The sequence below is a fragment of the Falco naumanni genome, chromosome 17, assembly GCF_017639655.2.
Source record: "Falco naumanni isolate bFalNau1 chromosome 17, bFalNau1.pat, whole genome shotgun sequence".
Taxonomy (NCBI): Eukaryota; Metazoa; Chordata; class Aves; order Falconiformes; family Falconidae; genus Falco; species Falco naumanni.
Genome location: NC_054070.1, coordinates 1,418,395 through 1,435,267, shown reverse-complemented (window position 1 = coordinate 1,435,267; position 16,873 = coordinate 1,418,395). Strand labels below are relative to the sequence as shown.

Below are 16,873 nucleotides of genomic sequence, written 5' to 3'. Positions count from 1 at the left end.
ATTCACAGGTGGTGTTTTGCTGCTAATTGCAAGCAAGCTCGGACCTCTCCGACATCCAGTGCCGAAGGGCTGCTTTCAGTCTGCCCTCACTGCTGTAAAATCACCAGCAAAGTGTGTGATGTGCTCGGAGTGTTGTCCACACTGACATCCTCAAGGTCCTTAAAAGTGACCGGTTGGACGTGGAGGTCTGCTTAGGAAATGCTGAGCTGCGCTCTGCAGGGACAGCATCTTTGTGTGTGCAGCTGCAGCTGGGCTCCCTGGGGAAGAGATGTGTGGGAATGGGTGATTCTCTGTTGCTTTTGGAGAACAGAGAAAATCCCACGGTTTGAGGTGGTACAGAAATGAGAAGATGCTTGTGTTGAGGGGAGCTGACCCTGGGCAGGAGCTTCCTGCATGTGTTCCTGCACATCCCTGCACCCATGCACATTCCTACTCATGTGCACATCCCTGCATGCATGGATGTTGCTGCACATGTGCATGCCCCTGGTGTGTGCACACCCCTGCATGCTCGCCCATGCCTGTTGCTCGCTGAACACACTTCCTGCTCCAAAAGGCTTGAAGGCAGCAGGTGCAGAAGACAAGCAGACTTGTGCTCCAGCCCCTTCCCCAGCTCTGTTGCCCTTCTCTGGACACCCTCCAGCATATATAGCATATAACACATGTAACAGGATATAGCTGTGCACAGGAGCAGGTTGCAATGAAGCAAAGTAGCGCATGGGTTTACCTAAACTGCCCCAGCCACCTGTGCGCAAGCTCAACCATGGGGGAAGCAAAAAGAAAATTAGCCCTTGGGTGATGCCTAGGGTAAATCTGCGCTGCCTCCTGCACTGTGTGGGTTCAGCCCCTTGGAATACCTCCACGGGGTGTGGGGATGCACCACTGCTCTGCCGGGACTGGGGTCTGCGGAGTGTCCTCGTGGTAAGTGAGTCTCTCCTTTGCAGCTGGGATAAATTTCCATCCCATCATTGCTCCTGTCAGATTTATGTCTTGGCCATTCCCTGCAGCATTTCTCTTCCCTGAGTGGCTGCAGGGCTCTTCCCTCCCTGCCTTGATTGATATCTCTTAATTCACCTACTAATTCATTCAGTACCTTGCCAGCAGCTGGGGTAGGGATGTGGCCACGTGGCTGATTTTGCCATTGACATCGTGGTCAAGAGGCCATCTGGCTTTCCACAGTGTGGACATCCTTGCTCCACGCTCATCCCACAAGCAGAGGTACTGGCAAAATGGTGCATGAAAGTCACCTCATTTGGGCTTTGCACCCAAATTAATAGAGCTTAGCCCTGGGGTAAGGCTGGTATTGGCTGTTCTTGGCCCCAGCTCTCCCTACAGCCTGGGGAGGGAGGGCGTCTGCCCTCCGAGGAGGCTGGCAGCATGGCCACGTTCATGTGTGGGTACCACTGGGACTGCTAATTGGGGAGGGAGGACTGTACAACATTTTACCTGCTTAATTACTGGGATGAGGCTCGTGTCCAACTCAACCCAAGGAGAGCAGGGGATTGGAATGGTTCCTCACTCTATGCCTTTTCCTCTACCAGCCTCCTTTTTGCAGGGAAGCTGTAGGGATGGATGTCCACAATGCACAATTATCCTGGTCATCCACATCCCAACAGCCAGAAAAGGAGCATGAACAAGCCTCGAAGGACCACGACAGCATTACAGGCCCATAACAGATTTTATTCCACTTGAGGAATGTGACAAATCTGTAAAGGGGAGAAAGTCAGACAGCTACCTGCGGGTCAGTCCAGCCCTACGTCCCTGGCATGCAGGAGCCAGCTTTCAGCATAAAGTGCTGGATGCACATTGAGGGGCTGGTGCTTTTGCCAGAGCTTCTCTATTTTTAGAGGGTTTTTTGTGTCAAACTTCCCATCAGCTGATGAGCCAATGTCATCCCAAGAACGGAGCTATGGTTCCCCTGGCCCTGGCAATATGTGTCTGCACGTCTGGGTGTGCACAAAAGCATCTCCTTGCACACACTGCCTTTGAACGGGGGAGAAATGCCCCGCTGTGCTGCCGAGCTGTTTGAGACATGAGCTTTTATTCCAGTCCAAAGGGCCAGAACAGGCTGATCTGGCCCATGATGGCGTGCAGGTCCTTTTTGTCTGTGTGCGTATGCTGGTTTGAAAGGAGAGTGATATAAGGATATTGGGACCTGTCCTCAAGCATTGTATCTGTTGTAAAGGTTTAAAAACTTAAGGAGGACTGCCCTAGAATGAGGATTAGACCAGTGACCCTCACCCCAAGCTTGCTACATCATGTTTTGCTGCTCGACTCATCTTGCCCATGGTTTGTCCCCTTGCAGAAGTGGAGGTGAGTGGAGGGTGCCCACATGACCCCAGGGCTGAATCCCATTCCTGTGAGTCCTGAGCCCACCTGTTGCAATCTACCAGGGTTTGATGGGGGGCAAAGGGTGCTGGGCAGATGCCCTGGGCATTTTGGGGGCAGCAGGAGGGATCTGATCTTTGTCCCCTCTCCTGTAGGTCACCGCTGTGTGTTTGAAGAGCTGTGATGCCAAACGGAGACATGTTCCCACATCAGTTGTGACCATCTCATCCAGCCTTGGGGAGAACAGCCCACCACCACCAGGCTCCTCAGCATGCCCAAACAGCCCAAATATCTCCCACGCCCTCCCTGTGCTGCTGCCAGCTTGGGCTTCCCATTGGGACGAGTCCTCAGGGGTCACTTTGTCTGCCTCTGAACACCCCCGTGGCTCACTGATGCTGCAGCCCCTCCGAAAGGCATCAGAGAGGTGACACAAGGGACCCTGGCAGTGACAGGCAGCTGACTGGAGTGATTTAAGACTACGAGGGCCTTGTCGGTGCCAAGGAGGTCCCTCTGTCCCTGCCGGAGTGATGCCAGCTTCTGCTTAGTACCCAAGAAGAAGTGATGGGGTATTCCCTCCACCTTCACCACCCCCTTGTCCCCTCCTGTGCTGATTCCCCTGACCCGTGGGAGCCTGTAGCAATGTGATCAGGGCCCTGCAGCTCAACAGCACCCACTGCCTGCCCCACCGGGCACCTTCAGGACACTTGCCCACCTGTCACACTCCGCCATGATGTGCGAGGTGATGCCCACCATCAGCGAGGGGGACCCTCTGGGTCCCCCACAGGGCTCTGAGGCGGATGCCGACTTTGAGCAGCTGATGGTGAACATGCTGGATGAGAGGGACAAGCTGCTGGACACCCTGCGGGAGACCCGCGAGACGCTCTCTGTCACCCAGAGCCGCTTGCAGGAGACCCTACGGGAGCGTGACCAGCTCCAGAGGCAACTCAACTCAGCACTCCCACAGGTAAAGATCTGGCCCTGGGATGATTGTGAGCCTTAAATGAGGCGTATGAGGGTGATCAGCCACTTGGATGTGATTTTGAGATCATGCATTTAGAAAGGTACCAGGTGTGATAGCATTGATGCTGCTGGATGTTTTGCATCTCACGCCAACAGTAAAACCCATAGGTTCTCCCAAGGCCAAGCCACAACCACCTTGGGCATCTCCCCTTCTCTGTACCCCTTGTTGTCTGTGAGTCCCTGTGGGGAGGTGTGAGACTGTAATCCCCTCCGTTACACAGGAGAATGGGTATGGAGAAGGGGCAAAATCTCCTGAGGATGCTCAAGGGCAACAGTGAGGCAGATGCAGAGCCCACACTTACCCACTGGGGAACAGTGCTTGGGGAGCAGATGGCACATTTTGGGTAGCAGATCTGGCTTGCTGCCTCCAGCCAGCTCCTTGGGATGTCAAGAAAGGCCTCAGTTTCATGAGTCCACACTGGCACACGAGTCCCCAAATGAGGACATTAACCACGTTCTTTCCCCAGTGCTGAAGCCCCCCCCTCTCTGCCCCTTCCCTCAGCAGGAGAGCTCCTTTCCATCAGCCCCACTGCCCGGTGGGGTGATCGGACTTTCTTTGTCTTGAGCTTGGTCCTGACATGGGAGGCTGGGGGCAGAGCTGGGGGCAGAGTGGGGACTGGGACATTGCAATGGGCCAGTTTGTTCCCTGAGCTGGAGCAGATAGGCAGTGGGTGGGGGAGCTGCCAGAGGTCTGTGCTCAGTGAGTAGCCCAGGACATAGGGAAATCAGGGCTTGCCATGGCCCTGCTGGTGTTTCTGGTGTTGCTCTGCTCCCAGCTCATCCACCTGCAGGACCCAATCCAGGTACACCAGAGCCCTGGACTTGAGCTTGGCCTCCATGACGAAAGATGCTCAGGTCAGAGGAGGATGAGGTGGATCAGTGTCCCAGGGCTGTGCAGGGTGGATCCGAGCTGCCCGCCTTCCCTGCAGAGTCTCGTGGGGCAGCACGCAGTGTCCCAGGGCCCAGACTTGGGGCGAGCAGGATTTGGGAGGCTTTTGCACTGCTCCATTGTGGGTGTGATGTGGAGAGGAGCGCACCAGGCAGGGGAAGCAGGAGGCTTCAAATGTTTATACCTGTTCTGACTGTGATGGTGCTGAGACCTCAGATCTTCCCTGCCTGGGCGCTGGGTTTGGGGCACCCTAGGGAGACGGGAAATAACTAATGGATCAGAACTGGTGGCACAAGCCAGGACAGAGCTTGGTCTGCTGGCTGGCCAGCTCTCAGCATCCATTATCCACTCTGGACAGGGGAAGGCAGCTCAGGAGCAAGGCAGCCTGTGTCTCCATGCACAGAGCTGGGCTGGCCCTGGCTCTGCCCAGGCTGCTGAAAGCAAAAAACCCAGCAGTGCTTCCCTGGGAGCTCCTGGGGTCCCCGTGGATGAGTTGCTCCCTGTCCTTGGGGATGTGCTGAGCTGTACCCAAGTGCTGGGTGCAGGCAGGACCACCACCACCTCGCATGCACCGGGAACTCTCCTCCCCTCTGCTCCCAGCTTCCCTGCCAGCGTGCACTGGAGAGAGCAAGTCAGGTCACCCTGAGCACACACTGCCCGCCCCACCACAGCCGCCTCGGATTAAGGGACCACGCGGATTTAGTCTCCGCTCCTGCTCCAATAAGGGGTCCTCGGTGCCTCGGCAGGGGCGGTGTGCAGACGGAGCAAACTGGGTCAGTGCAAAGGGGCTCGGTTGGAGCGCTGCACCCACGAGCCTGCTGGGTGCCCCGGTTCAGCCAGGGCTGCCTCCTGCCCCCGTGAGGGATGTGATCAGGGCAGGTGGCAGATGGGGAATTGCCCTGAGCTCCCGCTGCCTTCCACTGCCCTGCCTGCCCCTGCGCGGGCACTGGGGCTCTGTGCCCGGGCACGGCGGCCCCTAAAGCCCACTGTGCCACTCGCCCTTGGGACTGCACTAGCTGTCCTCACGGGAGATGAGGGCTCGGCATGAACACGGGGAGCAAACCCAAAGGCACTCACCTGCCCAATGGGATTAATCCCAGCATGTGCATGTACCAGGTAAGCGGGACGCGGCCGGTCTCTTCCCCAGGGCACTGCATGGGGGCATTCCACGGGTCTGTCCTATCTTCTTCCTCTGTGTGCCCTTTTGCCCAGGAGCTTACTGCAATATGTCAGACCCCATTGGCATGGGATTCAAGCTGGATTGCTTGAAGAAATCCTTTTGGGGGGCAGGGTTGGGCACCCAGGCTCATCGGTGGTCACCCACAAGGCTGACAGCCCTTTCCCAGTCTACGGAAGAGCCAGGCTCTAGCTGGACGGAGGACATGCTGCCTGGGGAGGGTGGGATAGATGGCGGCTGGGAGCCGTGGCGCTCCGCATCTTTTCAGAGCACAGTGGCAGCTGGATGTCACTGTATTGTCACAGGATCCAGAGTGCCAGCAGAGCCTTTGATGGGGCAGGCAGGGAACATGTGTCTGGCGTAGACCCACACATGAGGCAGGCAGGGGATGTGCTTGTTGTCTGGAGCAAACCCCTGCATGGGGCAGGCAGGGATGCTCCAGGGATGTTCCTGCCTGTAGCTCCCATTCCCCCTTGCCTTTGTGGGGCTTGGTTGCCACATGGCCAAGCCATCCCCCCCTTAATCCATAGGGGTATCCCTCAGCCCCCAAAAGACAGAACTCCAGGGCGATTTCCTGAGGAGCGTAAGCTGCCTTAATGCTTCTTACATGATTTATTTATTCATATGGGAGTGCTGAATGTGACTTAATCGGGCTGAAAGCTCTCAGCTCCAATCCCTCTGCCTTCCCTGCTTGTGCAGGGGGTTTGCAGCCGAGGACCAAGCCCTGACCAGGGTCCGGGTGCTCTCAGCAGCCCCGGGGGCCCTGGCACGGCTGCCAGCTCCCTCCTGCCTGGCCACTCAGCTTGGTTTCTCCTCTGCTTTCCTGGGTGTACATACCACCCAGGGATGCAACATGCAGGGCTCCAGGTGTATCCAGATGTGTTCCTGGTGCAGGATCCTGTGTGGGATGGCAGGAGTCCCTGTCCTGCCAGGGCTTGGGGATTTGGCAAGAGTGCCTGGTCCCCAGCTGTGCCAGGGGGAGAACAGGCTCCCAAATTTCACAGGGGCTGCTGTGCTGAGGGCTACCAATGGCCACAAAAACCTCCTGCAGTTCTTCCTTCCAGGCACTGCTCTGCTGTGTGTTTGCTGCCTCTTGGAGCTGCCTGAGGAGTTGGGAACTGGGCTTTTTGGGGTAGCCAGACCCCCTAAGACTCCCCAAGATCTCTGGAGGTCCCCCAGGAGCTGGGGGAGGTCCTGGCATCAGATATTCACCCCAAATTCCTCCCATTTAACTTAAAAATATATCTGGAGTTAACACCTGCAAAAAGCAGCATTAAAATAGGAACCTCAGCAGCTCCAGGTGGAGGGAAAACACCCACTGAACAAGACCTTTAATATGTCTCAAGATTTTGGGGAAGGGTGGAGGGATCTGGTGGCTCAGTGATGAACTATTGGAGCCGGTTGTGCTCCCACAAGACCAGGGTACTGAGATGTTGAATTCTTGCTTGCTCAGCTGTACAATGCTCCTCTCCAAGCAATCCTGGGTAGAAACACACATCATGTCTGCCTGTTGAGAAGGGAGGACACCAGTTCTGCATGGATGGTCCCCACAGAGTCATGGTGCTGTAGCTGAGAGGTCCAGAACATGCCACACACTGCCCAGTGCTGAGGATGGGTGACGGTCGAAGCCCTGAGTTTACCCAGTAGGATTTAATCTTTGTAATCCCATGCTACACACTGCTCAGGGTCGTGTTTATCCCTTCGACTGTGACTTAGGGCTTTCTTGTAATTCTGCACTGCTGTTGGGACAACAAGGAGAAACTGGGGTGAGTGGTCTGCCAACTCCCACTGTGGGTAGATGGACGGATGGGGCTGCACCCCTCAGGTGCCAAGTCAGCAGTGCGGTGCAGGCATCATTCTTGCATCACCCTCTGTCAGAGATATCCTTCCCGCATCACCCTCCTTCACATGCCTGGCCCATCAGGAGCAATCACTCCAATTAGGGGCTTTAAAATGCCATTAATCCCACAGCTGGAGCCAGTTTGTTCCCAAGGCTCGGATGCGTTGGAGCAGCGGCTGCGTTCCTGCCATAAACGGGGGAATTTTGCTCACTTTGGTGCAGTCTCACTGCATCCTTGTCTGTGCTGCAGATGGCACAGGGAGAGGCAGAAGATGGCTCTGGGCTGAGGACTTTTGCATTTCAGCTTTTTCATGCTATGAGCCTTCTCTCCCTGAGCTTCCTAAACCCATCCTTGCTCTCCAGCTGTCTCTGTGTAGCTTATTTCTGGCCTCCCTCCAGCTCTTCCCTGTGCCTTCCCTATTGATGCAGCCAAAGGGGAAGACCCTGAACCCTGAACGTGCCTGGTGCTGACCGAAAATCCAAGCCACAATGCCTCATTCCAATACCTTGTGTGGTGCTCTGGGTCTCTATCCCTGCTTTGATGGTGAAAATAGCGTCCGTCCACCCTGCTCCCTCCCACCTTGGGGCTTGGGGCTGAGCCCAGGCAGGTGCACTTCGGGTGGTTTGGTTTTAATCCAAATTAGCCACTTCCCAGGCTGCTGGGCTTCCCGCAGGGCTCCTGAGGACTCCCAGAGCTGTGTCTCATCATCCATCCTTTGATTGCAGATCAGGCACCTCTCCTTCACTTTCTAATCCATTTATAGGTGTCCCTGCTTAGTTTGAGAGCTTATCAGAGCCAGGGGCAGAGGCCTCTGTGTCTCCTGGAACCATGTCCAGGGCAGAGGAAAATCACCCAGATCCTCTTTATCACCACTTTGCTGGGACCTAGGGCAAGAGCATACCTGTGAATGGGGGTGAAAGCTGTACTCCACAATGTGACACTGCAGCTGGGAGCTGGGGACAGTTTGTCATCATGGTCCCCAAACTCACCTGGTGCCTGCCAGTGTCCCAGAAGCAAGGAGGCAGATGTTGGGCACAGCTGGGGCTGATGGAGGTAGATACAGGCGGGTGCTGGAGTGTTGTATTCCTCTTTTTTTATTCCCAAGGCATCAAATCAGGCTTGCAAGTGCCCCCAGCCCTGTGTACTCGGCTCACCCTTACTGCTGTCCTGTCTTGCTGCAGGGGTGTTGCTATTTTTGGTGACAAATGCTCCTTTTTGCAGCCTTTCCCCAAGGGAGGACAGTTATCGTGGTCTCTTTTATTTCTCATAGGATGCTCCAGGCCTGACAGCCTCTCTGGGGCGTGCAGCACAGGATCTGGCCAGCCATTCCTGGCAGGGTGGAGTGCTCAGAGAGGAGCACCCCGTGGGATAGGTTTGGGCAGAAGTTTTGTGCTGTGCCTGGAGTGGAGCCACCACCATGCTTTGACCTGCTGACCAGTGCACCGCATTGGGCTGGCCGGGGTGGGGGCAGTCTGTCTCTCTCCAGTGGATTTTCTCTCTCTTTTAATCTCCTTGCCTTTCAGGATGAAAGCCTGATTGCAGGCACAATCTGTACAGCCTGGCCAGCCCGGGTGGGCCGTGCAGGCAATGCAGGGTAAGGAGAGCTGAGCGCTGGCCACCACCGTCCCCAGCGTGGCATCTCTCTTCCCTTGCTGCCTCCAATGCCTTGTCCCATCCATCCCACGCTGCTCACCCCAGCAGGGAGAGCATCCATGTCCACAGCCCCTGTTCTCCCTGCCAGCCATGGAGCAGAGCAAGAGGTTTCCACCCTTTGCAGATCTGCAGGCTTTGGATCTGCTTGGTCCCTGCCCCGGTGCTGAGAGAGAGTCCACAGCCAATGTGTCACCCACTGTTACAGCTTGGGCTGCTGAAAGACATTCTGGAGGCCGTCACGGCTGCGAGGGTGCTTTTGCTGAGCTCCTTCAGCCTTGTTGCCTGTCTCTTGGTGTATTGAGGGACTGGGGAAGTAACACGTCCCTAAATCTGAAACAGCCAGTGATGCACGGGCACCTAATTTGGCACCTCCTGCTGCCGCTTTCGCACACTTTCTGCCCAACGCTGGTGAGCAGGAAGTCCCAGCGCTGATATAATCCGCAGGGATGCTCGCGAGCTGCTCACTCTTGCACGCAGTGCTTGCATAACCCGGTGGTGCGCACACACGTGTGTGTGCTGCTGGGCTGTGCCAAGCCATAATCCCCACTGGCTGGGAGAGCATGGCTCCAGGAAAGGCTTGGCCAGCACAGCGGTCTCCTGGGGAAACTGGCTCTGCAGTGGGGCTTGCTGCACTTTGGGGGTCTATGGGATGGTCCCGAGAGCAAGCACAGGATGGTGCCTGGGCATGGCAGAGGCTGGTAATGGAGGTTTGGGGTGCTTCAATCGATTTTGGGACAAGTGATGGGGACAGGGATGACCCCAGGGCTGGAGTGGTCCTTGGGGAAGCAACAGGGCAGGAGTGGGTCTGGAAAGGAGCTGGGGGACTCAGGCCCTGCGGAGATGCTGGAGCAGGGATGTCAGGTGACAGCAGCCCTGAGGCATAGTGATGGGCAGAAAAGCAGCTGTTTATTGGGATCACGACTGACTTTGGCCTCTGTGATTGCTTTTTCCCTTCCTCCACATCGTGGCATGCTCAGTCTCTGTCCCACTGTGGGATCTCAGCATCACCAGTGACACCACTTTCCCCACCAACCCCAGGCTAAAAACCACACTGGTGTGAGCAGTTTGGGGTGGAAAGGGAGAGAGAAAATCTAGCTGGGACAAACAGAGATTAAAAAGCTCTTGATTTCTTGGAGGGATGTCAGCTGTTGCAAGAGATTTCACTTTGAGCTGAGCAGAGCATTTGATTCAACCTAAGCCTCAACATTTTGCTTCAGTTTGAAGGGGTTTTATTTGTTTAACTTGAAAATTAAAGTGAAAGAGAATTTCATGCTGTAAAACAGCTCTCAGCCCCCAGTCAAAATTGGGTTTGTTAATGCTCGATCAAATCCTTCCCAGCCTCTTCTGAAACCATTTTCCTTTTTAAGTTCTTCTTAACAACACTGTGAAACTGGTGTAAATTCATGAAGCGTTTCCACATTTGCGTTTTTCACCCCAAGAAATTTCAGCTGCAAAATGTCGCTTCGTCCTGCCACCACTTGGTGATTAAAAGAGCAGCTGGGAGCAATGGGAGAGTGCTCCTGAGCTAACCCAGGAGCCTGGATTTCTCCTGCATCCTAGGAACTCCAGAGCGAATTTCTTTCCCCCTCTGACACAGCCACAAGTGCAGTTGCTCTGTTTCTGAGAAGCCCATCATATCCCAAAGGATGTGCTGCCTTTTCAGCTCTACTTTGGCATTGCTCTGTGCACAGCTCTTCCTTGCTGGATGTCACCTCCCTGGAGTGGTAACTGCAGCAGGAACTGGTGGCAGCTGCCACATCTCCTGCTCTGCCCCATCTCCCTCAGCTGGGGCTTGGGGCTCAAGGGTGCCCATAAGAAGCTTGATGGGACCCTACATGCTGGACTGGGGCAGATCTTGCTCTTTCCTTCGGAAGGAGATTTTGGATGATATCCAGTTCTGAAGCCATGGCAAAGGCTGAGGGCCAGGGGACTCATCCTGGCCAGCTGCAGCTTTGTGGTGAGTTTTAGCCTGATGGGATGCTCCAAGGTGGGTGCTCTGCTGGGTTGCATCAAGGGGGCAGTGGAGATGGGAGCATGCTGGTGGCCTTGACTGGAATGCTGTAAATACCATCGAGTGCCTCTGGAGCTGTAGAGGAGTTTCTTGTGTCATTGGACACCAAACCAAATGGATAATTATTGGGATCCTGCATTCTCCTAGTCCAAACCATTCAGGCAAGCCAGGAATAGATCGCCTCCCAGCCTGGCTGTGCTTCTCCACCAGTTTCTCGATGTTCCCCTTGGTGTCGCCGTCTCTCCCCGGTTGGGTTTGGATGGGAAATGCTCTGCAAGTGAGGTCCCAGCAGTGGGGCCAGAATACTGGCTCTGTCTCCAGTCTCCACCCCACTCTCCCTGCTCATGGCTATGCTCTGATTTCTGCAGGAGTTTGCAACGCTGACACGGGAGCTCAGTGCGTGCCGGGAGCAGCTCCTGGAGAGGGAAGAGGAGATCTCGGAGCTGAAAGCTGAGCGCAATAACACCCGGGTAAGCATAGAAAACCTTGTCTCTGGCTTTTAGTCCTCAGAAATGTGGGACGCTGCAGGCTGCTGGGCCGATATCGGCATTGAGCGGGGGTGGTGAGAGCCTCACGCTTGCCCTCTTGCAGCTCTTGCTGGAGCACCTGGAGTGCCTGGTGTCGAGGCATGAGCGGTCCCTGAGGATGACTGTGGTCAAGCGTCAGGCCCAGTCGCCATCCGGGGTTTCCAGTGAGGTCGAGGTGCTCAAGGCGCTGAAGTCACTCTTTGAGCATCACAAGGCGCTAGATGAAAAGGTGAGACAGACTGCTGGGACCTCTCCTGGCTTGCTGCATGAGCATCCCCTGCTTAAAGCTGACCTTCTCCCAACCCTTCTTCTCCCTCCTGCTGGACATCATTTTTTGTTGTTGAGCTGGGTGGTGACGTGGGGTCCCTCAGGAGGAAGGTCTTGGATATCCAAAATCTGCAACACCCTCATTTTAGGAACTGGTGGGGCTGCCAAGTGGGTGCTGTGGGTTTGAAGCTGTCGAGGATGGGGAACTTGCTTCCACGGGTTACTCACATGTGGTGAGCGCTGGCATTTGGCACCCTGGTTCAGTCTTTTGCTTTACAACTCTTGTTCCTCCTGATTCATTTACCTCAAGCATCTCCTTTGCTAAAAGATGTCTTCAAGCTGTCCTGACCATAGGTCTCCAAGAGTCAGCTTGGCCCAGGCTGTCCTCTCCAATATGCTTTCACTCTCCCAGGCGATGGGCTGGAGCATCCCTGAGCCTGTGTCCTGGATGTGAATCCACCTGAACCTGGATGTCAGCCAGACAAAAGGGGCTGGGAGCTTGCCTAGATCCTGGGCACCCTCGTAACAGGTAAATAATGGCCTTTCCCATTGTCTTACACAACTGCAGGTCAGGGAACGCTTGCGAGCAGCCTTAGAGCGAGTGGCAACCTTGGAGGAGCAGCTCGTGGATGCACACCGGCAGGTAAGGTATTTGGGCAGCCTACCCTGGCCCCTTGCTGGGGTGCCCGCTGGGCTGGGACTGCTCTGTGCTACATTCATGAATTCATGTTGATTTTTCTGAAATACCAGCCTCAAACGATCAGGCACATCAGAGAATTGGCATTTAGGCATTTTTAATGTAAGGCTTTTATTCTAAAATTGCTATTTAAATGAAGGATTGTCTGTATTTAAGGAAATCTTGTGAATATGCTGAAAACTTGTGTCTCACAGGCAAGGTTTCTTGTGTTCTACTGTTTGGTATTGATTTCACTGACAAAAGCAACCTGAATGTGACTCATTTCAGGGGGCTGAGAGTGGCTTGGGATTTCCCTGCCTCAGCAGAGACCCAAACCTCACTGCTCTGAGCACCTCACCTTGGATCATCCATCTCCTTCCTTGCTGAGACCCTGGCACGGGGACTTTGCTGTCCCCAACATCTAGTCCTTTTCATCCAGGAATTATATTAACCCTGCTTTTAGGCAGTTAGATCAGAAGTTTGTGCCCCGCCACTACTGCCAAAAGGAAAGAGCCATCCTTATAGCCTCTGCCTGGCCAAATTTTGCTCCCCTTTCCAGTTCCCAGGATGTCTCATGGTACTTCCCCAGGCTCAGTGGGGAGGCAGTGCCTGGCCTTCAGTCACCTTGCAGGGAACTTTCCCCATCCTCCCCCCAGCAGAGCAGGGTGCGATGTCAGTGTTTATCCCCTGCTCCTGCTGCTTATGTCTGCACCAGGTTTGGAGTCTGTCTGGCTGCACACTAGTGAAATGAGTTGGAAAGGAGTCCTGGGATGCAGGGCTCAGGTCCCCAAGGGCTCACCAGGAAAACCTTACTGCTGGGGCTCAGGCCCTTTGTGTGCCTTTAGTGAGCACCGCTCTGTCCATGCAAGATGTACAGGCTCCACCCTCCATCAGTGCTGAGCCTTCAGAGCATCTCTGCCTTCCCCTCTCTTCTTCACGCGATCCCTCCAGTTCCTCCTCAGCTATAGGCACTAATGAGTATGATGGTGGAGGATTTCAGCAGGAAGCCATCTGCAGACCTGGGTGCACCAGGGCTGGTCTCACCAGCTGACAAGACCAGCTGGTCTCATCTGCTTTCTCTCATTAATTAAGCCCTTTGTCATGCAGGTGGCAGCTCTGCAGCAAGGTGCTTCTCGGGAGGCCCCAGCGGGTGAGCGGGATGAGAGGGAGCCCAAGGAGCCAGCACAGAAGCTTCCCTGGAAGGTGAGAGCCCCAGAAACCCCTGCTCTGACTGTGCTCACTGAGGTCATCATTACTCCAGCCCCCTTGTTGCTGCCTCCAGGGTGCTGAAAACTTTTTTCCCTCTCCCCTGCATCCAACCCCCTGGGAGATGCTCTTCCCGGTAGATACAGGCCATTTCTGAGTGGAGGGGAGTTTGTGCTCCTGCTTGGATGTTCCTAGGGGCTCTGCTTCCCAGGGGTGCTCTGGGAAGCCCTCAACCATCCCTATTCCATCATGCCTGTGAGAAGCCACATCCTTGGCTAGCGGAGACTGTTGACGGGGGGTCCCAGAGCCCCATGTCTCCATCCCCACCACCTCACTGCGTCCCAGCAGGGCCATCTTCCCCCAGTGCATAGCTGCAGGCAATGCCAGCCTATGCTCTGGGGCAGCCCGGCATCCGCCTCCCTCTCTGCTGCCTTGCAGCGGCTCTCCAATGGCTCCGTCCACCCGGATGATGAGGCAGGACGGGTGGTGGAGCTACAGGAGCTCCTGGAGAAGCAGAATTTCGAAGTGGTCCAGGCCAAGGAGCGCATCTCTGCATTGGCTGCCAGCGTCGCTGAGCTGGAGGAGGATCTGGGCACCGCCAGGAAGGATCTGATCAAATCGGAGGAGATGAGCAGCAAGTACCAGAGGGACCTCCGAGAGGTTAGACACTGTCCTCTCGCACTGCCAAGCCTGTTGCAGTTGCAGAGACATTCACAGGAGCTTCCACATGCTCTGGGCTGGGAAGGGATTGTAACTGCTGTTGTATGCAGGGTGAAGGCCTGTGTTCCCCAAAAGAGGCCACTGCCTTTGGGAGATTGTCCCCAAGTCCATCAGCAGGGCTTCCCTGAGGTTGTAAGCAGACACAAAGATACCCGGGTGTGCTGCGGACCTGGGGCAGTGAGCTGTGTCCATGCTAGAAAGTTTTCTTGTGATTGCTTGACTCTCACTTTGTCGCTCTCCCACTCTGCTGTCCCTCATCCCTGTATGAAGCAGGGTTTTCATTGCATGCTTGGACTCAGGGGCGACCCAGGCTCACAGGAGCTGGGTGGCCCAATTATTCCCACAGTGGGAATGGTAGACATAGACCAGTATGTGACAGTCCCATCACTTCCCCAGGCCCTGGCTCAGAAAGAGGACATGGAGGAGAGGATCACCACACTGGAAAAACGCTACCTAGCAGCCCAGCGAGAAGCAACCTCCATCCATGACCTCAATGACAAGCTGGAAAGCGAGCTGGCCAACAAGGAGTCCCTGCACCGCCAGGTACCAAAGCTGGACCCAAAGACTCCCCACCACCACAGGGACTTGGGAGGGAGAAGTGGGTGCTGGGGATGGGAGAAGCGGGCAAGCCTTGGTGCCAGGCACCCATCCTGCCCTGTCCCACAGTGTGAGGAGAAAGCCCGGCACCTGCAGGAGCTGCTGGAGCTGGCGGAGCAGAAGCTGCAACAGACAATGCGGAAGGCAGAGACGCTGCCTGAGGTGGAAGCGGAGCTGGCCCAGCGCATTGCTGCACTCACCAAGGCAAGTGTGCAGGGTGGTCGGGGACCAGAGCCAGAAAGGGAGCACAGGAACCAGAGGAAGAGGCAGGTCTGGCCATGCCCCTGCAGTGATGGAGCCCCTGGCAGGCCCAAGGCACCCCACTGTCCTCCTCAGCCTCTGAGCTTTGCTGTCCTCTGCCTTCCCCATGGCTGCAGGGACAATGCGCTGTTTCTAAAGTTCTCAATGTGTCCTGCATGCATAGGGTTTGCCCCCTCCCCACAGCTCCTTTCTTCAAGGCAAGCATAGTCCTGTCAGTGTGGATAGCCTTCAGGTTGTGCTGGGACCACTCTGGGATGAGGAGGAAGAGGAAGGACCCAAGGTGGATCTGGGAAGGTTCAGGCCTGGAGGGAGATGTGGATACGGCCAGCTCTACCCTTCCTGGGCACTGGAACGGGTGCCTGATTGCTCACAGAGCATCTCTCCCTCTCCCATCACCTTGCTAGCTGGGCTGTTTTGCGTGCAGAGCACAGGGTGGACCATGGTGGGGATGCAGACAGTGGGAGAGAATGCTGCATCCCACAGAAGGATAAGGATGCAGGAATGGAGGGAAGGATGCAGGAGGACCCCACATGGTTTTGGGGAGCGTCATCCAAGAGGGCTGCTCTGCTTTTCCCAGGCAGAAGAGAGGCACGGGAGCATCGAGGAGCACCTCCGGCAGCTGGAGAGTCAGCTAGAGGAGAAGAACCAGGAGCTGGCCAGGGTAAGTGCTGCTCAGCCTGGATGGGGGAGTCCTGGCAGGTTCTGATCTGACCTTGGCTCCCCCTTGTCTTGGTGGCTGGGTACCTGCGCACACCACAAAGGGTCAGGCAGGCAGGATCTCTTTGAATCCTGTCCCCTCCTCTTCATCCCTGGCTGGGTACCTGCGCACACCACAAAGGGTCAGGCAGGCAGGATCTCTTTGAATCCTGTCCTCTCCTCTTCATCCCTGGCTGGGAAATGGCTGAGACTGGCAGAACCCCACAGAGGGTCTGATCAGTGCTGTAAGGGGTGGGTTTGTCCTCAAAAGCTGAGCCAGGTGGGTCAGCTCTGACACCACCAGCAGGCATGGGATGGCAGGAGGGCACTGAGCCCCACGTGGCCAGAGGGGCAGATCTGCCGGATCTGATGGGGCCGGTCGCTGTTTGCCGTTGCAGGCCCGCCAGCGGGAGAAGATGAATGAGGAGCACAACAAGCGGCTCTCAGACACCGTGGACCGTCTGCTGAGCGAGTCCAATGAGCGGCTGCAGCTGCATCTCAAGGAGAGGATGGCAGCCTTGGAGGAGAAGGTAGTGACTGGGGGGCAGGGGGTCCTCTGGGGGGCTGTCGGGGGGTTGAGGGGTCTGCGGCCCCTCCAGTGTGGAGCCTCAGCCAGCCACAGCCCAGGGCTTTGGAAGTACCTGTGCAGGGATGGAGGAATGATCACGTGCAGTACGCCAGCCGGGCACTGGGGCTGATGGGAGTGCAGGGAAGTGTGCCCTGCATCATACCCTCACCTCTAGCCAGCCCCTGCCCGGTAAGACCCACTCCCCACCACCTTTGATCTCCGGCAGCACCAGGGTTTGTCCTGCTCCATTCCCTCGCTTCCCTGTGTCTCTTTTGGCGCAGCCTTGACTGCAGCCTGCACCCGGCTGTTGGAGCAAAACCATACTGCATTTTGCAGGAGAAAATGCAGCGTTCATCCTGTGCCACCTGCCCATCCCCTACACATGCTGCCTTGAAACCTTCCAGCCCCCCAAGCCCAGACTGATCTGCTTTCTCCATGC

The 16,873-nt window shown here is 56.0% G+C and overlaps 1 protein-coding gene across 15 annotated transcripts in view; it reads left to right on the top strand.

Moving 5' to 3' along the window:
* Nucleotides 1-16,873, top strand: part of PPFIA4 (PTPRF interacting protein alpha 4) — a 57,720-nt gene that overhangs the window by 22,569 nt on the left and 18,278 nt on the right. For 14 of the 15 annotated variants that reach the window (XM_040616775.1, XM_040616774.1, XM_040616771.1 and 11 more), the window contains 10 exons: nt 2,481-3,289; nt 11,285-11,386; nt 11,508-11,672; nt 12,279-12,353; nt 13,494-13,589; nt 14,031-14,252; nt 14,709-14,855; nt 14,979-15,113; nt 15,748-15,831; nt 16,265-16,396. In XM_040616775.1, coding sequence (XP_040472709.1) covers nt 3,053-3,289; nt 11,285-11,386; nt 11,508-11,672; nt 12,279-12,353; nt 13,494-13,589; nt 14,031-14,252; nt 14,709-14,855; nt 14,979-15,113; nt 15,748-15,831; nt 16,265-16,396 — 1,395 coding nt within the window. In that variant the 5' untranslated portion in view covers nt 2,481-3,052. Of the gene's footprint in view, nt 1-2,480; nt 3,290-4,956; nt 5,351-11,284; nt 11,387-11,507; nt 11,673-12,278; nt 12,354-13,493; nt 13,590-14,030; nt 14,253-14,708; nt 14,856-14,978; nt 15,114-15,747; nt 15,832-16,264; nt 16,397-16,873 lie in introns of those variants that run through there. The other variant, XM_040616776.1, reaches the window with a different exon arrangement.